This window comes from Mauremys reevesii, linkage group 25 (genome assembly GCF_016161935.1).
Source record: "Mauremys reevesii isolate NIE-2019 linkage group 25, ASM1616193v1, whole genome shotgun sequence".
NCBI classification, from domain to species: Eukaryota; Metazoa; Chordata; order Testudines; family Geoemydidae; genus Mauremys; species Mauremys reevesii.
The window spans coordinates 10,397,414-10,421,467 of record NC_052647.1 but is presented as its reverse complement, the minus strand read 5'-3'; the positions used below and the strand labels follow the sequence as shown (position 1 = coordinate 10,421,467).

At 56.8% G+C, this 24,054-nt stretch overlaps 2 protein-coding genes across 3 annotated transcripts in view; one reads left to right on the top strand and one right to left on the bottom strand.

Annotated features, from left to right (window-relative positions):
* Nucleotides 1–3,333: 3,333 nt before the first annotated feature.
* GADD45GIP1 (GADD45G interacting protein 1) lies at nucleotides 3,334–5,315 on the bottom strand. The gene is made up of 2 exons (XM_039513976.1): nucleotides 4,880–5,315; nucleotides 3,334–4,274 (listed from the first exon to the last, which is right to left on the bottom strand). Exons 1-2 carry the CDS (start codon nucleotides 5,221–5,223, stop codon nucleotides 3,953–3,955), a joined length of 666 nt encoding a protein of 221 aa, XP_039369910.1. The 5' UTR covers nucleotides 5,224–5,315; the 3' UTR covers nucleotides 3,334–3,952.
* A 171-nt stretch (nucleotides 5,316–5,486) lies between these two features.
* NFIX (nuclear factor I X) overlaps nucleotides 5,487–24,054 on the top strand; it is a 211,685-nt gene continuing 193,117 nt past the window's right edge. For both annotated transcript variants that reach the window (XM_039513970.1, XM_039513957.1), the window contains exon 1: nucleotides 5,487–6,493. The gene's annotated coding sequence lies outside the window, so the exon portion shown is untranslated. The remainder of the gene's footprint in view (nucleotides 6,494–24,054) is intronic.

Below are 24,054 nucleotides of genomic sequence, written 5' to 3'. Positions count from 1 at the left end.
CTAGTGGGGCTGCAATGACCGGCTTCCTCTACTTCCCATGTGGGAACAGCGAGGCTGCTAGAAACACCTTTATATAACGGCAGCTGGACTACAGAGGGTTGTACCACTTAAACTATTGGGGGGTATTTAAAGTGGTACATCCCTCCTAAATCCTTCTCACTAGCAATTCCGAGGGCTTGGCTACATGTGCAAACTTACCAGAATCGTTTCATAGGCCCAGCTCTTCAAGGGTACTCAGGGACCCAACTCCACTGATGTCAGGGAGCACGTGGGCTGTGGATTCAGCACACGCTGTGCTCTTCTCGGCTGATCTCCTGTATGACACCGGCCCGTTTGAACCAGAGCAGCTCTCTGAAGGAAACATGCCAGCTCGATTTAAAGCGCACCCCAGCTAGAGAATCCCCCGCAAGTCATTCCAATAGTTAATGCCCCTCCCTGTTAAAACCGCACACCTGAATGTGTCTAGCTTCAGCTTCCCTCCGGCTGCGGCTCTGGTGAGAGAGCGGGACGAGCCCCTCAGCAGAGTGTTGCTGTACGAGGGCGATTTAAATTATTCCAGGATTGTTTCCCATGTGGCCACTTGTCGGGCGGGTGGGCAGCAAGACTGGCAGAACCGAGAATGTCGTAAGCGGTACCAGAAGTGGCACCCATGGGCCTATGAAAAGGCAGGGAGGGGCAGGCAACTGCCCCCCTTACTCCATAGGGAATGACACCCCCGACTCCTAGTCTGGAGAAATTGCTGCCTTGGCAAACATCCAGCCCAAGTGGGGCCAAGCCCTGAGCAGTGTCTCTGGGGTGAATCAGCTGGCGATTGCCCCACACAATCCCCTATAAGTGAACAAAACCTCCCTGCAGTGAGGTTATAACTGGGCTGTCAGCAGCTGAGAGTCACTCATGCTGCTGCTGCCTCCTAGCGGTCCCCGTGGGAAGCGCATCCCTGCCGGCGCCAAAGCTGCCAGTCAGCGCGCGATTCCTTGCTCTGCAGCTGGGCCCTGGCTCTCCCAGCTGCTACCCGCGAGGGAGGATTTTGTTTTTCAACCGTGCGAACACCTGCTCTGCGTGAAGAGGGGGCTCCCAAGCCAGCAGCCCAGCTGCTGGTGTTGCGAGGAAACCAATTTTGCTGTTTGATCAGGAGAGCTGCCCAGCTGTGTGAAACAGCGCCGGAAATGTGCCAAAGGGATGGGGGTGGGTGAAGTGTCTAAAGCAGCTCAGAGGACGGGGAGGAAAACCTCTGTCCTTGGAGCTGTGAAATGCTTTCAAAATAGTCACCAATTTCAGTTCCCAGCCACCCCACCCCCACCCCCCAGAGGCAGCGAGAGAGGAAGTAACTTGCCAAGGCTACACAGTGACTCAGGAGGGAAGAGGAAATGGCTCAGTGATTAAGGCAAAAAGAACAGGAGGACTTGTGGCACCTTAGAGACTAACAAATTTATTTCAGCGTGAGCTACAGCTCACTTCTTCGGATGCATAGAATGGAACACACATGCATACTTCCACCTTTTCATGTTCTTTGTATGTATAAATATCTCCTGTCTGTGTGTTCCATTCTATGCATCCGAAGAAGTGAGCTGTAGCTCACGAAAGCTCATGCTGAAATAAATGTGTTAGTCTCTAAGGTGCCACAAGTCCTCCTGTTCTTTTTGGGGATACAGACTAACACGGCTGCTACTCTGAAACCGGTGATTAAGGCACTAACTCAGCACAGGAGAGGCCCATGTTCAATTCCCTGCTCTGCCTCAGACTGCCTGTGTGACTGTGGGCAACTCACTTAACCACGCTATGCCTCAGTTTCCCCATCCCTAAAACAGGGATACTAGCACTGCCCTGCCTCACAGGGGCATGGCTTAGGATAAATACATTAAAAATTGTGAGGGGCTCAAACACCTCAGGGATGTGGCCCTGTAAGTACCTAATATAGGTAGAACCCAGGAGTCCTGGCTCCCAGTTTTCCCTACTCTTACCATATGAGGAAAGGCTTTAAAAAAAAAAGGGGGGGGGCAGGTTTAGTCTCACGGAGAGACTGAGGGGGACTTGATGATAGTCTTCAAAGCTGTTCTAGAGGGGAGAAGTTGTTCATGTTTACTGACGGTAGGGCAAGAAGTAAGAGGCTTAATCCGCAGCAAGGGAGATTTAGGTTAGATACCAGGAAAAATGTCCTGCCTCTGAGCTAGTTACACTCTGGAAAAGCTTCCAAGGGAGGAATCCTGACTTTGGGGGCCTTTAAGAATGGATTGGCCAAACCCCTGTCAGGGCCAGTCTCCGTTTACTTGGGCCTACCTGAGCATGGGGGGCTGGACTGGATGATTTGTGGAGGTCCCATCCAGCTCTACGCTTCTGGGATCATGTTTCCTCCCCCGAAGCAGAGAAAGCAGCAAACACTCAGCAGGATTCTTTGAGTGTACAGTGGTGGTTGGAGCAGGGGGGATGGGGAGTGGGGTCTAGTGGCAGGAGCAGGACCAGAAATCAGGACTTTGGGTTCTACCACCAGCACTAGGAGGGGGAATCTAGCAGTTAGAGGAGAGAGCGCAGGAAGTCACTGCCTAGGCTCTGTTCCCAGTTTAAAGTGTTTTCCCTCTCTGCGCCTCATTTCACTTGCCCGTATTTACTCAGGAGTAACAGCGCTGCCCCAAGCTGGTGTTCAGGGAGCAGGACTGCAGACAACGCTCTAGGGAAGGACAAGCAGCCGGTTACACCGTTGCCATGTATGAGTTAGTCTCCAAATTTGGAAGAAAGTGCAACTAGGTGCAGAGTGTGCAGGGAACTGGCCATGGACGGGTATTTTACCTGTGAAAGATCAGTGAATCTCACTCCTTCCTAATGAAATTGTGCTGCTCCTTGAGGTAGGGAAAGGAGGCTAGTGGATAGAGCACAGGCCTGGGTGTCATGAGACCTGGGTTCTAGTCCCTGACCTGCTACGTGACTTTGGGCAAGTCCCTTCTCCTCCCAATGCCTCAGTTTTCCCATCTGTAAAAGGGGGGTAGTGATACTGACCTCCTGTGGAAAGCTATTTGAGACCTACCGATGAAAAGCCCTAGCTAAGAGCAATTGTGTGTGTGTATACACACACACACACACACACACACACACGTCACTTGCTTACTGCTGAAATGCAGCCACCGCTGGGCTGGAACGTGACTGCTGTATAACAATCCATAGCAACAGCTCAAAGGGCATCCTAGTGAACTAGCCCCGCAGGGGGACAGATCTGGGGGAGGGGAAAAGCAAGACTCATCTCTTAGAAGCACCAGTGGTCTCTAAGGCACGTTTGTGGTCAGGAGAGATATTAGAACCTTCTGGGATCAGAAGTGGCCAATAAAGAAAAGTCCCAGGTACCCAAGGCCCTGGTCAGAGCCGTTTATTTCAACATACAAAGTACAGGGATCTCAGGTTGCTGGCTTGGTAGGGGCAGAACTGGCTGAGAAAGGAGCCTAGTGGTTATATTGCTAACACAGTCACCATGTGGTCACCACCCTCTCTCCGATAGCAGCATTCACTTGGGAGCCCCAGGGCTCTGTAAGGTAATGCCAGTTCCCCACAACGTATCATTCCCAATCTGAAGTGGTGGGGAGCCTAGGGCGTTCGAGCAGGACCTTCCAACGACCTCCGTTAGGTGGCCTGTGCACAGATCTGAGTCCAGCAGGGGGTGGCTGAAGAACCCAGGCTGAGCTGGCTGGATGTACATGCAGGGAGGGAGGCTGCCCATGCCCCCTGCCACACCCCAGGGGCAGCTCCTATACTGCAGTGCCCATTGACCCAGCGCTTCACCCCCCCACAATTAGAGTAATTGGCGGTATTGACTTGCTGCTCTGAGAAGCATGACTGGTGTTCCAGACCTGAGCCACCAGCTCCCTGCTCAGCCCCCGTCTAGCACGCACTGGGAACAGAATTTAGCCCAGTGACAACTGTGGCTCCAGCAGTGACCCAATCTGAGGCTCCTAGATCATGTGCCCCCCTAGGCTGGTTCAGCCGCCCCAGCTGAGACAGGAACAGGTTCTGGGTCAGCAGCAGCAGCTTTCTTCTTTGACTCCTCCTTGAGCTGTTTCTTCTTCAGCTTGAGCTCCTTGCGCTGTTTCTTCTCCATCTCCTGCACCAGCTCCTGGAATTTGGGACTGCGGTGGTCCACCTTGTGGCCAAAACGCTCCTGGGCCTCGGCCAGCAGACGCTCCCGCCGGGCCTTGTCCTCCCGCTCCTTCTCTTTGCGTGCCGCCTTCTCCCGCCGCCAGTCCTCGATCATCTGCGGCATCTTGGCCATGTTGGCGGCAATCAGCTTCTCTCTGCCAGGAGGGCAAACAACAAGCCAGCAGTGAAACACCCACCACCACAGGGGGGAGACTCTTTGTATCTCTACTGCCCCCAAGACTTGCACTGTAATTTGGGTGGATGACAGAGGTCACCATTTCCTTTCCCTGAGGGCGGGTCTTGGGCCTGGAGACCACACTCATAGGATTGGGTCTGGAGCATTTCCTAGAGCAATGTATTTGGGGGAGGGGGCTCTCCGTGGTTTGAGCCTTGGCCTGCTAAACCCAGGGTTGTGAGTTCAATCCTTGAGGGGCAATTTGGGGATTTAGTTGGGGATGGGTCCTGCTTTGAGCAGGGGGTTGGACTAGATACCTCTGGAGCTCCCTTCCAACCCTGAGATTAAAAAAAATAAAAAAAAAGAGAGTGTGTCACATCCCAAATAATAGGGGTCCTGGTCCCAGGACTAGGGTCAGGTTCCAGCATCTCTCCCAGCTCTGCAGTAGGCTCCTCCCTCCCCAGGGACTGGGTCAGGTTTGGGGTCTCTGACCCCTCCATGATTAGGGTCCTCCCCCTCCCCAAGAATGAATCACGTGTCAGGGCCCCCGCCGAGCTCCGTCCCCGGGTATGGCCCCCTCCGCACCTCTCCACCCGCTGCCTCTCCTCCTCCTGCTCCTTCTTGTCCAGCGCCGCCTCCATCTCCCTCAGCCCGGGGAACCACTCCCTCTCCTCGGCCTCCAGCTCCTGCAGCTTCTCGGGGCTGGGCCAGAGCCGGGCGGGGTCCACGCCGGAGGCCGAGCCGTGGCGCCCGTACAGCTTGGCCTCATAGGCGGGCTCCAGCTGCCACGCGGGCGTGAGGGGATCGTCGGGGTCCGGCCGGTACACGCCGCCCGGCCTGCGCCGCGGGGGCGGGGCGTGATAGGAGCGGGCGGCCGGGACCGCGGCCCGGAGCAGCCCCAGCCACGCCCGCCGCATGGGCGCCGCCATCTTGGGCTGTCACGTGACCTCACAGGGCGGGTCCTGCAGGCAGCAGCTAGGGCTGCCCAGGGAAGTGCCTGACACCCCCCCACCCCCCGCTGACCGGAAGTGGGACGATGGAGGCCGGAAGTTGGTTTGGGGAAGGCTAAGAAAGACCGGAAGTGGGCATTGGGGACCGGAAGAGGGGTATTTGGGTCAGTGGGGAGCGGAAGAGGGGTATGGGGGGCGTCAGTGAGGACCGGAAGTGGGGCATTTTGGGGCAGTGGGGACCGGAAGTGGGGCTGAGGGACTCAAGGCACCACATGTGGGAATTTACCCCCAAACTGAGGTGTCGCCTCACCATGCCCTGGAACCAATGCGCCGTCGCCTAGTAACGTGGTGCTGAGTGGAGACAAAGGGCCACGAGTCAAACCTGGTGCTGGGTCAGTGTCGCGTCCAGGCGACGTGTTGTCAGGTCACCCAAACGTAGGGCGGCCACCTCTGAGCAACAAAGAACTGGGACAGCCCGGCTGGGCCTGAGCCCACAGAACCGGCCAGCTGGCAGCGTGTGCTCTGTGCCCTCACAGGCCTCCCTGGCCAGGCACCGCCACAAAGGGGCAGCCCCTCCCCCCAGAATGGGTTACATTTACATTAGACCATGGCATGACCTTAGACCAGGGCACTGGGTCAGAAAGTGGCCTTGGAATGACTCGCAAGCACCTAGACAATGGGATGGTGCGGGGACGGGTGCTGTCTGAATGTGGCACCAAGATGAAATACCATCATCTCGTGGCACAATGGTGTCACAAGAAACAGCATCGGAGGGAGACTTTGCAATATTACGGCCTCATGCCATGTCCTGGCTTCGAAACATGGTGTCCAGATGACATACCAGCTCGCTGGCGTCTAGTTGAGTGGTCGATGCCCCACAACGCTGCTAAATTGTGCCTCATAAGACGATGTGAAAATGTCACATTGCAATGTTGTTGTTATCCGACACCCTGCAATGCAAGCTGACAGCGTAATGCCAAAGTATGCCACATCAAGAACCAGCATTTCAGGGTCGGAGATACCGGTGTGTTGGCGTATCCCAGCCTCAAGGAGAAATGTGAAGGACTTTAACCTTTATGACCTCACAAAATGTCACCATGTCCTATCTTGTAACCTGATGGATACACTTGATTCCCACCCGGGATTGCAGTGATGAGCTCCTAGGTGCAGCTCCTGCCACCTCAGCCAGGAAGAGAGAAACCCCCAAGCTCAGCACAGCTGGTACCAGCTTGTCTAAGGAAGTTTACTGGTAAGGCTCCTATTTAGGGAACCCTAGAAAAGCTTTGTGTTGCATTTCTTCTGCCGTAACACACAGGACAGATGCACATGCCCACACACCCCAACATACACACCCCCACCTGCCCCCCCCCACAGTTTGGCCTTTGCAAATGGGTCATCAACTGCACTCTAGCACCCTGTGTATAGCATCATTGGAGCTTCATCCAATGCCATTCTAAGGGAAAGTGTTGTCACAGTGGCAGCACAAATCCAGTGTGAACTGTCAGGGCACATCTACACTGGGAAATTTACTGGCATAACTATACAGATCTAATTATACTGTTATAGATCTACCCATATAACTCCAGCTTCCAAAGCAACATAGCAAAAACCCCCAAAATACCCCCTTATTTAGGAATAAGAGTGCCAGCCTTTGCTAGACCTTTGACTTCTAGATTGAAGAGCCCAATATCCAAGTTTTGTTCCCCAGGCAGTTACTTTTAAACTTAAATGCTGGTAAATTTCCTCAGGTAGATGAGCCCTTAGTGTGTTGATTTCCCTTCCTAGATATTTTGTCTTTCGCTCTTCCACTTACTTCCTTTAAGGTTTTCTTCTTTCTCCCTATTATGAAACTAACAGTGGAACAATGGCTTTCCCCTCCTCCTCCACACCTTATTTTTAGCAACCTCTGGAAAGCTAGGTACAGTTTTATGAGTGAGTTTTATATACATATTGGGCTGTGGGAACAATTATTTCTCCCCATAAAACCCAAACTGACATGCAGTGGTTTGTTTGCTTTGAGCCTGATGACTTTTAATGAGACACCAGAACTACTGTGCTGGAAAAATTGTGCCTTTCTATGGGAGTGTAATACTAATGATCCCTGTGCTAAGCTGATCCAAACTCAGACTCCCCCCTTCCCCCCTGCAGGTCTATAATTAGGGTCTGATTGCCACACAGCCCCCTCCAAGTCAGTGTTAACTCATGTCAGGAATTTTCTCGCTCTCAGTTTACTTGTATTGGTTTTAAGTGCTGGATTAGTTGGGAGGCAAGTGGGCACCCGTGGTCATTAAATATCCCAAGGCACTTGTCCCAAAAGTCAAGGTGTTAACCCTGGTGTCCTGGCCGGTATCCAGCTTTGGTAATTAAATTCTGCCTCCCTAAATTCCCCCACTGTGGTTTCAGTTGCAAATGGTATTGCTATGCGAAGATGTTGTGCGGGGTTGCTGTGTGCAGCTATGTGCTGTGTCTACCAGAAGTGGCTGCATTTCAGCAGCTGGTGAATGAGCCCTGCATATGCAGCTTGGCACCTTCGGGTGAAATATGCTTCAGAATGATACTGTGACAAAAATTGGTAGTTTCCTGGGACTTTTGGAGTTGTGGCTATGCCGCACATTGAGATACCGTCAGGAATTCATAGCTTGTAATGCCAGAAGGGACCATTGTGATCATCTAGTCTGATCTCCTGCGTGTAACAGACAAGAGAGTTTCCTGAATTAATTCCTGTTTTCAATTAGAGCATCTCCGGTAGAAAAACATCCAATCTTGATTTAAAAATTGCCAGTGAGGAATCCATCACAACCTAGGTAAGTTGTTCCAATGTGCTAGTGCTTGGATCCTCCTTAGCCTGAGCAAAAGAAGTCACTTCATTAGCCACAACAGTACAGGGCATATGACACATGGCAGAACAGTTCGAATTCCATCCAGCAGAGGGCAAGAGGATCAGAGAACTATCCCTGTTGCCCCTTATCCAGAGAGAGATGGGAACTTATTAGTGACTGGAAAATGAATAATAATCTCTAGCTCTTCTGTAGTGCTTTTCAGCAGTGGAGATCTCAGAAGCGCTTCACAATCTTTAAGGTATTTATCCTCACAACTCATCTGTGAAGTTGGGAAATATTATTATTCCTCTTGTAGAGGTGGGCAACATGACATGCCCAAGAAGTCTGTGACAGAGCAGGGAACTGAACCTGGCTTGCCGAGTCCTGGGCCACTAACCCCTAGGCCATCCTACCCAACAGCTAGCAGGGAGGGCAATGGCAAATCTGACACTTATCCCTTCATCTAGCTCAGCCTCCAGCCCCTAACCTGACACAACCGGAGCAGTTTCCGATGGTGCCATTTCGAGGCCACATCATCTTTTATTTGCTTCTCTTTTCCCTGCTCTTTATACCCTTCAGCCGTCAGCCTCTGGCAGAGCTTTCCCGCCAGCCGTGATCCGGCACCAGCTCCCCGAATAGCGTTTGCCAACTTTAAACTACCTTTTACTTAATTGTTTCACTGGCATCCCCTTCCCCTTTCCCCGCAGAGAGGGAGCGAGCCAGGGAAGCTTAAGAGCCCCACTAATGACATAATGTTCCCTGCCGAATTGCATGTGGCGGAAGAGAATGGAGGACAAATTGCTTTCTTCACTTCTCCCTGGTTCCCCTGCTTTCCCCGGCCTCCCCTGCCCCGGCCCCCTCGAGCTGGGCCGAGCCAGAACACTTTAAGTGAAACTCAACTTCCCTTTTTTCAAGCTAATTAAACGCCTTGGTTCAGATGAGTGGATTTGTCAACGGCAGGAGCGCGGCCGGCTGGGGCTCTCTTCTCCCCCTCTCCCCCCCCAGTCCCTCCTTCGCTCCCTCTTGCTCTCTTTAAGCCTATTTGTTTCCTGTCAGTGCCTGTCTTCAGAGACCCCCCTTCTCCGAAACAAGACGACATTTTAATGGCTTCTGGCACCGGCAGACAAATAACAAACCTCACATCAACTCTTCGCAGACAGCTCCCCCCATCTCCCGCGCTTGATGGGCGTCCCCCACGGACCTTTCTACTGGCTGTGCTCCGGCCTGCGTCACCTCCATTCGGCCCGAGTGAGGAGCAGCAGGGCCGAGAGAGACAGAAAAAAGCCACGCGGGTTGGGGCAGGGAGGGCCAGGTTGGCATGGGCTTTGGTCCTTCGTACCTGGGCCTGCCCGCCTTCTGCCTTCGCCTCGGATCCTCTCTCTGAATCTTTCATCAGCGCCACGGCCCCGCAAGATGAAATATTTACGAGGCCTGCGGGTTGATCCACGCCCAAGCGGCCCCCAGTGACGGTGATGGGAACGTAACGAGGCTGGCTCCTTTCCCCCTAATTAGGGAGTGGGCTGCGTTTCCCAGAACAGGGACTGTTTTTCTGGGGCGGGGTCTGCGTAACTTCAGGTACTTGGGGTCAGACTCTAGCTTTTGTTTTGTGTGTATGTGTGTGGGGGTTCTGAGTCCCCTATCCCAGGTCTCCCCGCAATCGGAAAATCCTCCAGATGGCCCCGAGTTCGGTTGTGGGGTCACACGCGTCAAATTATAGAACTATAGGGACCTCCCCAGCAGGGCTGGCCTTCCCCCGAATTGGGCCCCGCGCCCCTAAGAGAACCCCGCAACATTCCTAAGGACCCTCCGCCGACATGCTGCTGAAGGCACCGGCAGCCAATTGAGCTGCCGCCGAAGTCCCGCCGCTGTCTTCGGCGGCAGCTCTTTCGAATCGGGCCCCGCAGTGCCTAAAGCCGGCCCTGCTCCCCAGGCTGAAGCAGAACCAAGCAAAGCTATTCTAGGCCATCCTGGACAGATCTTTGTCTAACCAGATCTTAAAAATGTCCAGGGATGGGGATTCCCCATGCAAATGCAGCTGAACAGAAAATAGGGGGACTGGGCTCTGGGGGCCTTTATAAAGGGGAGCTGTTGTCGCATGGCTAAGGTCAAGCCTGTGACCTCCAGGGAGCCATTCCTATGGCTGGTCTGATCAGGAAGGGGGTGCTTCGCAGGCGCTAGGGAGGGCTGCCCTAGATTCTGAACCTACCCCGGGGAAAGGAATGTGGACTTCGGCTTGAGCCTTCGGACTTTTTTTGGATTGCTCCTGTGGCTGGACCTGCCCCCGGGCTCCCAAGGAGGAGTAGGGAGGGACGGGTGGGGGTATCAGGGCGGCGCATGATGGCTGAGCCCCGCCATTATCCAATTTCACTTTGCACTTGGGTAAATTATTCCTCTGATTCCAGTGAAACTGAATTGCTGTTAATTCCCATCCCCAGTGTGTGCACTCAGAATGGCAGCGAGTACAGGCCTCAGCTGTACGCTGGCAGCAGAAAAGGAGCAGAGGATGATGGGAAAGGATGTCTGTCTGGATATGGAGTCTGGGAGGCAGGCTCTGGTCTGGGGAGGGGGCAGAGGAGCAGGTTGTAGGAATGTAAATCCTGGCTCTCCTTGGTTATTGTAATGCAGCGGAGAATTGGCGCAAGGATAAATCCAAGCCTGGCTGAGCTCCTGGGGCCCCTCTCTGATTCTTGCTGATTCAGGTGCCATCTCTTGGAAGTGCTTGAGGTGACGGGCAGCATGGTTCAGTGGTGAGAACACTAGCTTGGGCGTCGAGGACACCCGAGTTCTTGTCCTGACTCCGAGCGACTGTGGGCAAATCGCGGCCGCTCTCCTGGGCCTTAGTTTCCCCATCAATAAAACGAGGGTAACGACCCTTCCCTCTGCTTGGGGATGAAAACCCTCTGGTGTGTGAATTAAAATAAGAGCTGCTGCTGCTGTTTTATTTACGGACTGACACGCAGCCCTGACTCCTGCCAAAAGTGCCAGGGGATTTTTACTAGTCCTGGGTGCTCAGGGCAGGAGCTAACTGGTTGCTTGGCAATTGGGGGGTGTTGGCATTAAAAGCTCCTTCCCTAGTGGACGAGCAGCAGCCCTGCTGGGAAAGGGGGACCCTGCTTCCGGTTGGCAGTATCGCTAGGGGGTCTCCTCCCCTCTGTGTTCCTGCATGTGCTGGAAGGGGGGCCCCCAAGGAGCTTTTGTGGGGATTGGACATGGCAGGCAGCCACAGCGCTGGGCGGGGAGCAGGCCGGGGGAGGCAGATGGTCGGCTCTGGCATGAGAGCCAGGACATTTGGTAACGTTGCAGATTGCACTTTGCATCCCCCCTCCCCTTCCCCTTCCCCTTCATCCTCCAAAGAGGCGGCAGCTCCCAGGCTTTGTAGCCGGGAGCCAGGCTCAGCCGTCTGGTGCCCCGAGAGAGACCAGATCCCAGCACCTCCTATGGAGCTCCCTGGTGAGCCAGCCTGCCCAGGCTCCGAACCCCAGCTCCCCAGGAAGCCAGCGCTCCAGTGCCCTGGGCTGCCATCTGCAGGGAGCGTGCGGCCAAAGGCGAGGCAGGGGCGGGGCGAGAGACTTGGAGGAGCTGGAATTTCCTCATTCCCTTTGCGTGATGGGAGCATGGCCGGTTCGCAGCACGCCAGCGCTGGTAGTGCCCTCAGCAAGGCACGCGTCTCCTCCCCCCACAAGGCGTCAGCCCTGGGGGCAGGGGGGTCCGTCTCCGTGGCCCTCACAGTTCAGCCGTATCAGTGTAAGCATCACCGGGCCCTGATCTGACTAAGTTCTGCTGTAGTTCAGGAGTGCTTAGAAAGCCCGACTGAGATCAGGGCCCCCATTATGCTGGGGTTTGCATAGACCCTGACCAAGATCAGACCCCCCTTGTGCCAGGTGGGGCGCAGACCCCTAAGGAGACCAGGCCCTCCTTGTGCCAGCTGGGCGCAGACCCCTAAGGAGACCAGGCCCCCCTTGTGCCAGGTGGGGCGCAGACCCCTAAGGAGACCAGGCCCCCCTTGTGCCAGGTGGGGCGCAGACCCCTAAGGAGACCAGGCCCCCCTTGTGCCAGGTGGGGCGCAGACCCCTAAGGAGATCAGGCCCCCCTTGTGCCGGGTGGGGCGCAGACCCCAAAGGAGATCGGGCCCCCCTTGTGCCGGGTGGGGCGCAGACCCCTAAGGAGACCGGGCCCCCCTTGTGCCAGGTGGGGCGCAGACCCCTAAGGAAACCGGGCCCCCCTTGTGCCAGCTGGGCGCAGACCCCTAAGGAGACCAGGCCCCCCTTGTGCCGGGTGGGGCGCAGACCCCTAAGGAGACCAGGCCCCCCTTGTGCCGGGTGGGGCACAGACCCCTAAGGAGACCTGGCCCCCCTTGTGCCAGGTGGGCGCAGACCCCTAAGGAGACCAGGCCCCCCTTGTGCCGGGTGGGGCGCAGACCCCTAAGGAGACCAGGCCCCCCTTGTGCTAGGTGGGGCGCAGACCCCTAAGGAGACCAGGCCCCCCTTGTGCCAGGTGGGCGCAGACCCCTAAGGAGACCAGGCCCCCCTTGTGCCGGGTGGGGTGCAGACCCCTAAGGAGACCAGGCCCCCCTTGTGCCGGGTGGGGCACAGACCCCAAAGGAGATCAGTTCCCCCTTGTGCCAGGTGGGCGCAGACCCCTAAGGAGACCAGGCCCCCCTTGTGCCAGGTGGGCGCAGACTCCTAAGGAGACCAGGCCCCCTTTGTGCCGGGTGGGGCACAGACCCCAAAGGAGATCAGTTCCCCCTTGTGCCGGGTGGGGCGCAGACCCCTAAGGAGATCAGCCCCCCCTTGGGCCGGGTGGGGCGCAGACCCCTAAGGAGATCAGCCCCCCCTTGTGCCGGGTGGGGCGCAGACCCCTAAGGAGATCAGCCCCCCCTTGTGCCGGGTGGGGCGCAGACCCCAAAGGAGATCAGGCCCCCCTTGTGCCGGGTGGGGCACAGACCCCAAAGGAGATCGGGCCCCCCTTGTGCCGGGTGGGGCGCAGACCCCAAAGGAGATCGGGCCCCCCTTCTGCCGGGTGGGGCGCAGACCCCAAAGGAGATCGGGCCCCCCCTTGTGCCAGGTGGGGCACGGACCCCTAAGGAGACCAGGCCTCCCTGTGCCAGGTGCTGCATAGGCCCCTGGCTGAGCTCGGGGCTGGGCCGTGCTGGAGCTGGAATGGGTTGTGTCCAGCGACAGGGGGCTGAAAGCGGAAGCAGAGTCATGGTGGCGCACAGATCTAACTGCCCAGGTACATCCCTAATGTTGCAGAAGGGATCGCGCTCTGGCAGCTAGCTCCTCCGGCACCTCCCTCTGCTGCGGCTACTCGGGCGTTCTTAGCACATTTGCTCAGTCAGAGCTAGTGTGGGTATGTCTCTTCAGAGTGGAAATTCCATCATCCAGCTCCCATGTAGACGTACCCACTGAGTGAGACACGGTCCCTGCCTGGAAGAGCTTATCAAGTGAATAAACAAGATAAAGTGCGGGAGGGGAAACTGAGGCACGGAGTAGGGCAGTGACTTGCCCAAGGCCACCCAACAAGTCAGTGGCAGAGCCAGGAATAGACCCCAGGGCCACTGGATCTATCCAGGTGGTTACAATCCCTTCACTCCCCCCACATAAACACATTATGTTTCCCACGGTGCTTCGGTCAGGCCTTGTTCTGAGCAGCCCAGTGACAAATCACTCCTCGGCTGGAAGTGACGTCAGCCTCCTAGATCCTGTGTGGCCCCCTCGCCAGTGGCGTGGGCTCCAAGCCCATGGCCCCATGCCCATGGCTGATCGTGTTTACTCCCCTTCCTGCCAAGCCATCCAGGCAGGTGTCAAGAGGCCGCTGAACAGAGATGGCCGCAGGACAAGGGGGCGCCAGGCGGTGCATGGGAATTGGGGAGCAAACAGGATCACAGGGAGTGTGTGGGGGGATGGTTTCATGGAGTCCTGCACGCACAAATAAAGGCCCGGCTGGGGGAGGGGGCATCCGGGCCGTGAGCGGCCCGCCCGGACGGCATCAGTCCCATTGTCTTGGCAGATGTGCTTGTGTGGGCCTGTCCCAGCCCCAATGCTTGTCGTACTCGGTGTCCTGCTGCTGGGATGACAAGCTAGAGCAGGGGATGGGGTGAGGGGCCGTGTATCCCAGAGACATTGGGGGGATCTCGGTGGGGGAGGGGGTTGGGGCATTCATTTATAATGAGACACAGGGTGATGGGGGGCGGCAGAGTCAGGCCGAGGATGGCAAAGTTCAGGGTGAGCGTCTCAGTGCAGCCCTGCTAGTGCATCCTGATCCTGACCCACAGCCCACCCCCACCCTCTGCTATCCCAGCCCTGAGCCCCACACTCAGCTCTGCCAGTGCCCCTCACTCCCGACCCGCAGCCCCCACTGTCCCAGCCCTGGGCTCCCCCATACACACAGCTCTGCCAGTGCCCCTCACTCCCGACCCGCAGCCCCCACTGTCCCAGCCCTGGGCTCCCCCATACACACAGCTCTGCCAGTGCCCCTCACTCCCGACCCGCAGCCCCCACTGTCCCAGCCCTGGGCTCCCCCATACACACAGCTCTGCCAGTGCCCCTCACTCCCGACCCGCAGCCCCCACTGTCCCAGCCCTGGGCTCCCCCATACACACAGCTCTGCCAGTGCTCCTCACTCCCGACCCGCAGCCCCCTGCCATCTCAGCCCTGGAGAGATTGGAACCGAGATGGCAGGGGGCTGCTGGCAGAGAAGCTGCAGCGGAGAAGGCAGGAGTAACAGTGGCAAAGGCCACGGGGAATTGAGGCTTTAAAGGCTTTTAAGGGGGCTGGGAGGATGGGCCCGGTGGGTGGCCTGGGCGTGTGCAGATGCAGGCCGGGGCAGCACCCTTTGCTCTTAAGTGCAGCAGGTGCCGCAGCCTTGAGTGCCGAGAGGGGAGTTTTCCTAGCGCCCATTGTTCATTCCCAGGCCCCGGTGAGCTGGGGCGTGGGCCTGGGTTAATGCTGCTCCTGGCACACAGCTCCGGAGTAGGGGCTGCTCGCCTGCCCCACGGGGAGGTGGGAGTTGGGGCACCAGCCCCACCCCAATCCTTTCCCTTAGGCAGGGAGCGGGGCCCAGGCACGGGTCAGACAGGGTGCTCACAATGGTGACGTTGGGGCTTTTCCTCCCCCTTGCTCCTCTGCACAGCTCCTCTTCATCCTCATCCTCAGCGCGAAGCACTGTCCTGCTGAGCCTGTTCCAACAGGGGCTGGACCCAGTCCCACTTCTCCCTGGGGCAGAGGGAACTGCGCGCACGGCCCCCTCGGAATCCAGTCCGAGCCCTTCTCCTCCCTAATCCGAGCGAGTGAACAGATGGGTGGAATCCTCTCCGTGGCTGGCACCGCGGCAGATGGCATTAGCTGGCACTCTGTCACCTGGGCGCCTCCATCCTGCCACGGATTCTTCTCTGAGCCAGGCCCGGCTGCAGCAGGACTCCATTCCTGCTGGGGGGTGGGGAGAGGGGCAGGCTATCCAAGCTGCCGGGGGGCCTATCCACGGGTGCCTGGCGGCCCCCCACCACCGGGGGAGAGGGAACTCCAGGCCTGGCACGCCACTTTTGACGGATCCATGTCTAGAGGGCTCTTGTAGCGGGTGGCGGATGCGTCCATGTGGCTTGGGGACTGGCGCAGCTTCTCCGAGCCATTCTCTTACCCCCGGCCATTGTTTTGATTGGGTGAGCCAGAGATGGGCCTGATCTGCTGGATTTCAGAGCCCGATCCCTGCACCCGCAGGCTTCGACAGAGCGCCAGACTCTGCAGTAGTGGGGGGAGTGCGCTCCGGCCCCGTCTGACTTGGTCCTGCCATGGTTGGGCCCCTCCCCACAAAGTGGGGTTCAGACCCCTCAACCTGTGAAATCACCTCCCGCTCCCAGGTGTCCCCTCTCCAAGAGCTGGCCGGGTCACAGGACATGACCTCTGGCTCAGATTGTGCACCAAGAGCAAAGGCACTAGCAGCAGGCTTGTGCCGCAGGACGCCTGGGTTCTCCCCACCGCCTCCGCTGTGATTAATGGAACTGGCCACTGGATGTCACTTTGTAGGCGGGGGAAGGCAGCGGGGGTTAGGGGGAGGATGAGATCTGGGAGTCTCTCTCTGCTTCTCTCTCTCTGGGTGGGTGGGGCATGAACCTTGGGCCCAGGGATGAAATGGCTGCATGAGGAGCAATGAGTGGCAGTCAGAACATGGGTTAGCCTGGTCCCTGTTTTATAGATGGGGAAACTGAGGCACAGAGAGGGGCAGTAGCTTGCCCAATGCCACACTGCCAAACAGAGGTAGGACTAAAACTCAGGAATATCGACTGTAATCCACTAGATCCCACTCCCCTGCCAGAGCTGGGAAAAGAACCCAGGAGTCCTGACTCCCAGCCTGCACCCTGCTCTAACCACTAGATCCCACTCCCCTCCCAGAGCTGGAAATACACTCCCAGCCTCCTGCTCTAAGCACCGGACCACACACCCTTCCTGAAGTGGCAACAGACCTCCGGATTCCTGATGCCCCAGCCTGCGCTCTGAGCACTAGGCCCTGGTGGGAAGAGAATCCAGCCGTGCTAAGGCCTGCTCCTGTCAGTATTCTGGGATGTAGGCAGGTCCCTCTCAGAATGCTCCTCCTCGCCCCCCAGCGCCGGCCGCGCTGAATCTCGGCAGAGCTGGCCCGGGGACTGTTCCATATTCGCAGACAATCTGTTTGCGCCCATCTGGTGAAGTTGTAGCCTGTCTTTCTCCCTCGCAGCTCTCCCCTCCCGACAGAAATAGTCTCAGGTGTCTAAATATCCCAAGCCATCTGACTGGCAATAACCAGCCAACAACCACTTGCTCCTGAGACCCGGCTCCTGGGCTTCTAACAGCTTCCAGACAGGTCAACAAAACCTTCCCCTAACTTTATGGTGATGGGCTCCATGTCTTCTACAGGCCACTTGGTCGTCTCCTGCCCACTCCCCATCTCCTTTTAGGGGTCATGGGTCACCAGGTGCAGCCAGTTCCCTCTAGTCCCCTCACATCTGCGTGGCGATGTCTGTCTTCACCCTGAAATCCACCTGTGTATCCTGGGACAGCTGCGGCCTCCAGCTCCAAACAGAGATGTGGGTGCTCCGAAAACTTGGTGGGGGTGAGGTGTATCTCAGCTTGATTCCCCCAAAACGGAAGCACTCGAGCTCAGCGACTGCTTTTGGAAAACACTGGCCCTGGTTAAGCCAAACCTCTTGGCTGGCTTTGCCAGTGGAGTGATGTGTCAGGAAAATCCCAAAACAGTTTAAAAAGAAATTTTCTTGCATATCAAGTGGTGTGGACAGACTGCCCCACGGCAGGGAACAACGTGTTCATTGACATGGGTTTGGGGTTAGGGTGACCAGACAGCACATGTGAAAAATCGGGACGGGGGTGGGGGGGTAATAGGAGCCTATATAAGAAAAAGACCCAAAAATTGGGACCGTCCCTATAAAATCGGGACATCTGGTCACCCTAGTTTGGGGTGGACTGACTGTTTCATTCGCTGCTTTGCTACTAGAGTAATGTGAACATTGCATTATCTATCTATCTATCTATCTATCTATCTATCTATCTATCTATCTATCTATCCCCATACACCCCATCTATCTATCTATCTATCTATCTATCTACCCCCATCCACCCCCTCTATCTATCTATCCCCACACCCCCCCTCTATCTATCTATCCCCATCCACCCCCTCTATCTATCTATCTATCTATCTATCTATCTATCTATCTATCTACCCCCACACACCCCCTCTATCTATCTATCCCCATCCACCCCCTCTATCTATCTATCCCCACACACACCCCTATCTATCTATCCCCACACACCCCCTCTATCTATCTATCTATCTATCTATCTATCTATCTATCTATCTATCTATCTATCTATCTACCCCCAGACACCCCCGCGATCTATCCCCACACACCCCCTCTATCTATCTATCCCCACACACCCCCTCTATCTATCTATCCCCATCCACCCCCTCTATCTATCTATCTATCTATCTATCTCCATTTACACCCATCTCTCTCTCTTTCTCTCTCCACACTTCTGTCTGATCTATCTTTCCATCTGTCCACACACACATATCAAAGTAACAACCAATATTTCTCCCGTATAATGGACTTGGAATCAGTTACTCCATACACAGGCCGCACAAACCAACCCATGTAGCAACACACCGAGTGCTTAGATGTAGGGAGAACTCTCTGCGAGTGGTCAGATGTGTGGATCTGACTCTGAAGCTGTGCACAGGGCTGAGTGGCTCAGAACAGGCCATAAGTCCTGCTCTGTTAACACGCCTGGCCTCGCATCCCCAGCACCAGCCGCTCGGGACAGCGGCTGATGCGACATATTGATCCATTAATCCCACTGAGCGCTCCACTCACAGTATTGCTGTATGTAGGGGCCGGGCGTTGGCTGAGAGCCAGTCTATCTGATGCTCTTGTGACACCCTTGGGCCCGATGCTGCTCCCGCTGATATCAAGGGGCCCAATTCTGGGCCCGTTTTGTAAGTGGGGAGGAACTCTAGTGAAGGCAGTGACCGAGTGGAAGAGCTGCCTCCGGGGCAGTTTTGCCAAGAGAGACAGCTCACGAGGCAGGATGGTTCAGTGGTTAGGGGGCATGCCTGGGAGATCAGATACCTGGGTTCAGTTCCTGTGGACGAGTCCTGTAATCTCTCGGGCCCAGCTCCTCCAAGGAGTTAGATGCCAAACTCCCACTGCCTGTGCGGATCTGGCCCTCCATTTCCCGTCTCTAAATTGGGACTCCCAGGGGAAGCAGAACGCGCTGAGGGGCTTGCTGTTTGGCATGTGGACTGGAAGGAGGAGCTCCAGGGCACTTGCGCTGCCCAGGAGGCGCTGGGTGGGCTGAGGTTTGCTCTTGGAATGATCACGTGTCCCTCAAGGGGGTGATGAATGGGGGTGCTACTAGCATCAACCGTTTGTCCTGCTCGAGAGCTCAAAGCACCTTCCAAACCTTCGTTGAGTCTCGCCACCCCCACTGAGAAGAAGGTCAGTGTCAGCCTAATTTCAGGGTGGGTAAACTGAGGCAGAGGCAGGGCAAATAAGGTGTCTGACATTGTGTGAGTCAGCAGGAGAACCCAGGAGTCTGAGTGCCATACTCTAACCACAAGATCCTACTCCTATCCCAGATCTAGGATAGAACCCTATCCCAGCCACCACTGAATTCCACTGCCTTCACAGAGTTGGGAACAGAACCCAGGAGTCCTGAACGGCCTACTCAGATTTGAATAGGAGGTACATGTAAAGAACATTTTTTTACATTCAATTTGTGGAACTCCCTGCTGCAGGAAGCTACAAACTCAAATGCAGTGACTGGGGAGTAGGAAGGGCTGGGTCTGGGTCTTTGAATAACACTTGTAGCCATAGACGTTCAGGGCATAGGCTGATCGCCATAGTGACTGGGGAGGAATTCTCCTTCGAAGCTGCACTCAGCACGTGGCACAATGAGTCATGTGCATTGGGCAGGGGTCTTTGCCTTCCTCCGAAGCATCTGGGTTGGCTACTGCGGAAAGCCTGATGGTGGAAATGAACATGGTGGGAGATGGGAGGTTAAACTGGAGACACCAGTCCAGCAGGATGTGGGACACTGGGCTGAGTGGATCATTGATCTGACCCAGGGTGACAGGGAGCGTGTGTGTGTGTGTGTGTGTGTGTGTGTGTGTGTCGGAGAGGGGGGAAGTGTACCACAGTAGATGGTGTGCTCCAGTGCAGCAGGGAGGGGGCACTGCGGGAATCTCTCTGTCTATCCATCCCCAAACACCTCTCTATCTATCTATCTATCTAATCATATGACTCAGTGCAAGCAGAGGGGAATTCAGAAGAGCTCTCAGACCCCCTGTGTTCAGTGGGTCCCTTTGCCTTTCATGTCAGTGACATGAGGACGCATCTGAGCCCCCAGATCCTGCGGTTCCCTGCTCCAGAGCCGTCCCCAGCCCCCTTTTGCGCCGCGCCCACCTTGGAAGCAGAGCAATGGCTCGGTAATGACTACTTTGGGAGAGAGAGACAAAGGGGGGTGGGGGGAGGGATGCAGGTGGCATCAGAGCTGGCACGGTGGCAGTTAATCAGGTTTGCCAGCGCCATCTGTCAGAATGTGAGCATCTGGGAGTCAAGGTGACCCTGTCACCCTTCGTTAGAATTACGAGCTTGGCATCTGTATTAAACTGCAACCAGCCGCCGCAGCAGTGCAAATTCCCGGCTGGGGGAGAAGCGAGCCGCTAGCTCAGCTGGGCGAGTTGATAAATGGAACTAATTTGATCTTAATAATTCACTGATTCACGACTGCCAAAGGGTCTGACTCCCTTTCAGTGCGTCGCGCGCAGCGCCACCCCCGCCCCGGGCCCCCCCGCTCCAGATTGGTTTGGAGGAGCGCTTTGCTCATCACTGCCTAGCACAGATGGCCTTTCTCTTGTGCATTGGAGGGAGGGGGTTGGTTGTCCCCCCACCCCCCATTCCCTCGCACCGGTGTTGTTTTCTGCACATGGAGGGAGGGGGAAGGGATGACGGAGACAAGGCAGCAGGTGTGAGAGCAGAGTCTCCTGCACCTGGGCGAGGCGGTGGAAGGCGCCAGGCTGCCGTGCCGCTGCACTTGGAAGCGGCTCCTGCTACCCCTCCCCAGCTGACATTGGAACCCGATCTTTGTTTTTTATGTCTGTCAACCTGCTCAGTGCCCCCGTCTGGGTCTGCGGGGTAGCCTGCCTGGCTAGCTGTCCTAACACAGCATCGAACGGCGGGCATACAGCTGTGTACATACACCCTATCTATCTATCTATCTATCTATCTATCTATCTATCTATCTATCTATCTATCTATCTATCTATCTCCATCCACCCATCTATCTATCTATCTATCTATCTCCATCCACCCATCTATCTATCTATCTATCTATCTATCTATCTATCTATCTATCTATCTATCTATCTATCTATCCCCATCCACCCCCTCTATCTATCTATCTATCTATCCCCTCTATCTATCCCCTCTATCTAGCTATCTGAGGGATTTGCTCTGATGTCCATCACCACAGTAGCTTGGCAGTAGCGCGGTCCCTGGCATAGTTCATAGCATCTCGGTCCCTTCTCCTGTTCTGGGCTGTGGAAGTGTCAGGTTCACGTAGGTTGTGGTTGTGATCTGCCTGTCAGGAGATCTGCAGGTCGGTAATGGAGGATCTGTGAGTCTGGTGTCAGGGGGTCTCCATGTCTATATGGGGAGGATCTGTTTGTCTCTGTCGGGGGAATCTCTCCATCCAGCTCACATTAACAATGGGACGCTGTGATTCAGGCTCTGTCCATGCCCCTAAATCTGAAGATGTAAAGTTATGGGCCACGTGGGCTGAGCTCCCCTAGCGTGATCCCTTCGGGAAAGAACAGAAGCCCCATGGCCGGGGGTGGTGCATGCGTGTGGCTCACTCTGCTGCTATTTGGACTGGCTGAGACTGACCCCTTTCCCTGCCCTGCTCCACCTGACTAAGCAGGAGTGGACAGGGGTGGGGAAGGGGGTGGACTGAAATTTCACTCCTTGTCAGAGGCTCATCCACTGAGCATGCTGGATGTGAAGTGCGGAGATCTGGGACCGGGTAGAAGCAACACCGCAACGGGGCCTGGGTGGGTGGCTATTTTTTTGCCAACAAGCTGGTCTGGGTCCAGGCTTCACACCTGTGGATCCCTGTTCGGTGGCAGACAGCAGGCGTGTGTGTGTCATGCAGAGTGCGTCTGCCACCCGTGTGGCTCTTTGGCTCAGAAAAGAAAATAATGTCCCCTCCTAATGGGTGTGCTGGTCCCTTCCTGGGGCTTAGCACCACGCCATCCTGCCCCTCCCCGCCCGAGAGTCTCACGCTGCCCCTGCTCAGAGCACAGCGACAAGGGTCAGGAGCATTTCCCCATTTGGAGGGAAAACTTCTGGGTTGTTGGGATTTTTTTCTCTTCGTGCTCAGATCATTCTGAACCCAGCCAGGAGGCCGCTGCTGCCAGCTTCACCAACTGGCTGAGGCAAACCCGGTTCCTGGCTGAGCCCCGACGGGACGTCCAATTCCAGAACGTATTTTATTTGTGCCGCTGTTTGGGGAGGACAGGGTGGAGGGACGGGGCCAGACACCACCGCTGAGACAAGACACTGGGAGCGAAAGGCATTGCAGCTGTAGCTTGCATGGTAGTGTAATTGTCCATCGGTCGGTCGGTAGGGTTGGTAAATTGTGACAAACTGGGAATGTTCTTAATGTTTGTTCTGAATACGGTGTTGGTGCCTCAGTGTCCCCTATGCAGTTCTTAATATCTAGGTGTGGGATCAGGGGGTGTGATTGCTGCAGAGGAAGGGGCCAGTGCACCTAAATGCCTGGCACTCTGTCTCCTAGCAACTGATGGCCTGGGCCCCTCCCCGGCAAGGTGCCAGCTGAAGGTGTTGGAGACAAAGAGGTCAGGTGACCTCCTGGCCCGGGATAGGGGCTGAGCAGAGAGGAGGGGCTGGAGGGGGGTCAGTTTGGGGCTGGCTGGGGACGAGGAGTGAGGGGCAGGCGTGGGGGTCTGGCTCACTGCCCCCCAGAATGGACCCGGCCGAGGGGTCCGGTTCGCGGTACCTACAAGCTCTGTGTTAGACCCTGTTCCTGTCATCGAATAAACCTCTGTGTTCCTGGCTGGCTGAGAGTCACGTCTGACTGCGCAGTGGGGGGGCAGGACCCGGTGGCCCCCCCAGGACCCCGCCGGGGCGGGCTCGCTGGGGGAAGCGCACGGAGGGGCCGAGGAGGCTGAATGCTCCAAGGAGAGACCCAGGAGGTGAAGCCGTGGGAGCTTCTTGCCCTGGGGACAGGCTGCTCCGAGGGAGAGGAGGCTCCCCAGAGTCCTGCCCGGCTTGGTGGGGAGCAGCTCCAGAGCAGCGCCCGGGGGCTCCGTGACAACGGGGTGTAATTGTCCATGGGTCGGTAGGTAGGGTCGGTAGATAGAGAGAGAGATGGGCAGGCAGGCAGGCAAATTTCTCTCCCCTTTGGCCCCGGAGTCCCGTTACCCGTGGAGCTGCTTGGAGGCTCCTGCACCGCTGCCCTGCCTGCTGCCCCCCAGTCACTCACCAACCAATGGGAACCCCTGCGGGGAGCGATGGCTTGTCCTGGCAGGGCCCAGTCCCCGCTCCCGGACGCGTGCTCACGCTGAGCACCAGGGGGCGCCCTTGCCCAGCAGTTTGTGGCTGGCGCAGCAGGGTTTGGGCAGCCTCATGCCCTGGGAAGCGGCCATTTCCCGCAGCAGGATGGGGGGGGGAGCTCCCAGCTGCTCGCACCCGGCTTTCTGCTCCTCTCTGCTCCCCGAGTGGGGAGGGTGAGGGCAAAACTGCCGTGTGAAGGGGCATCCCCAGCCTGCCTGCAATAGCAGACTGCAGCTCAGCTCCGAGCAGCCCTCCCTCAGTCAGGGGGCTGCAGGTGGGGATTGTAGGGCATTGGCGGAGCTGGGGGGTCGGGGAGCCCAGGCTGGGACAGCAGGGGGCTGCAGGTTGGGATCGTAGGGCATTGGCAGAGCTGGGGGGTCGGGGAGCCCGGGCTGGGACAGCAGGGGGCTGCAGGTTGGGATCGTAGGGCATTGGCAGAGCTGGGGGGTCGGGGAGCCCGGGCTGGGACAGCAGGGGGCTGCAGGTTGGGATCGTAGGGCATTGGCGGAGCTGGGGGGTCAGGGAGCTCAGGGCTGGGCTAGCAGGGGGCTGCAGGTTGGGATCGTAGGGCATTGGCAGAGCTGGGGGGTCAGGGAGCCCGGGCTGGGGCTGCAGGGGGCTGCAGGTTGGGATCGTAGGGCATTGGCAGAGCTGGGGGGTCAGGAAGCTCAGGGCTGGGCTAGCAGGGGGCTGCAGGTTGGGATCGTAGGGCATTGGCAGAGCTGGGGGGTCAGGGAGCCCGGGCTGGGCTAGCAGGGGGTTACAAGTCAGGACTGAGGGGCACCAGCAGAGCTGGGGAGTGGGAGCCCAGGGCTGGGCTAGCAGGTGGGTGCGGATTGGGATTGTAGGGTCCAGAAGAGCTGGGGGGTG

What these genes read in the sequence shown, in the direction of transcription:
- GADD45GIP1 (XM_039513976.1), bottom strand. Translation starts at nt 5,223, where the DNA reads ATGGCGGCGCCCATGCGGCGGGCGTGGCTGGGGCTGCTCCGGGCCGCG. An exon ending in GAGAGGCAGCGGGTGGAGAG is followed by an intron (nt 4,275 to 4,879) that starts GTGCGGAGGGGG and finishes CCCTCCTGGCAG; the next exon opens with AGAGAAGCTGATTGCCGCCA.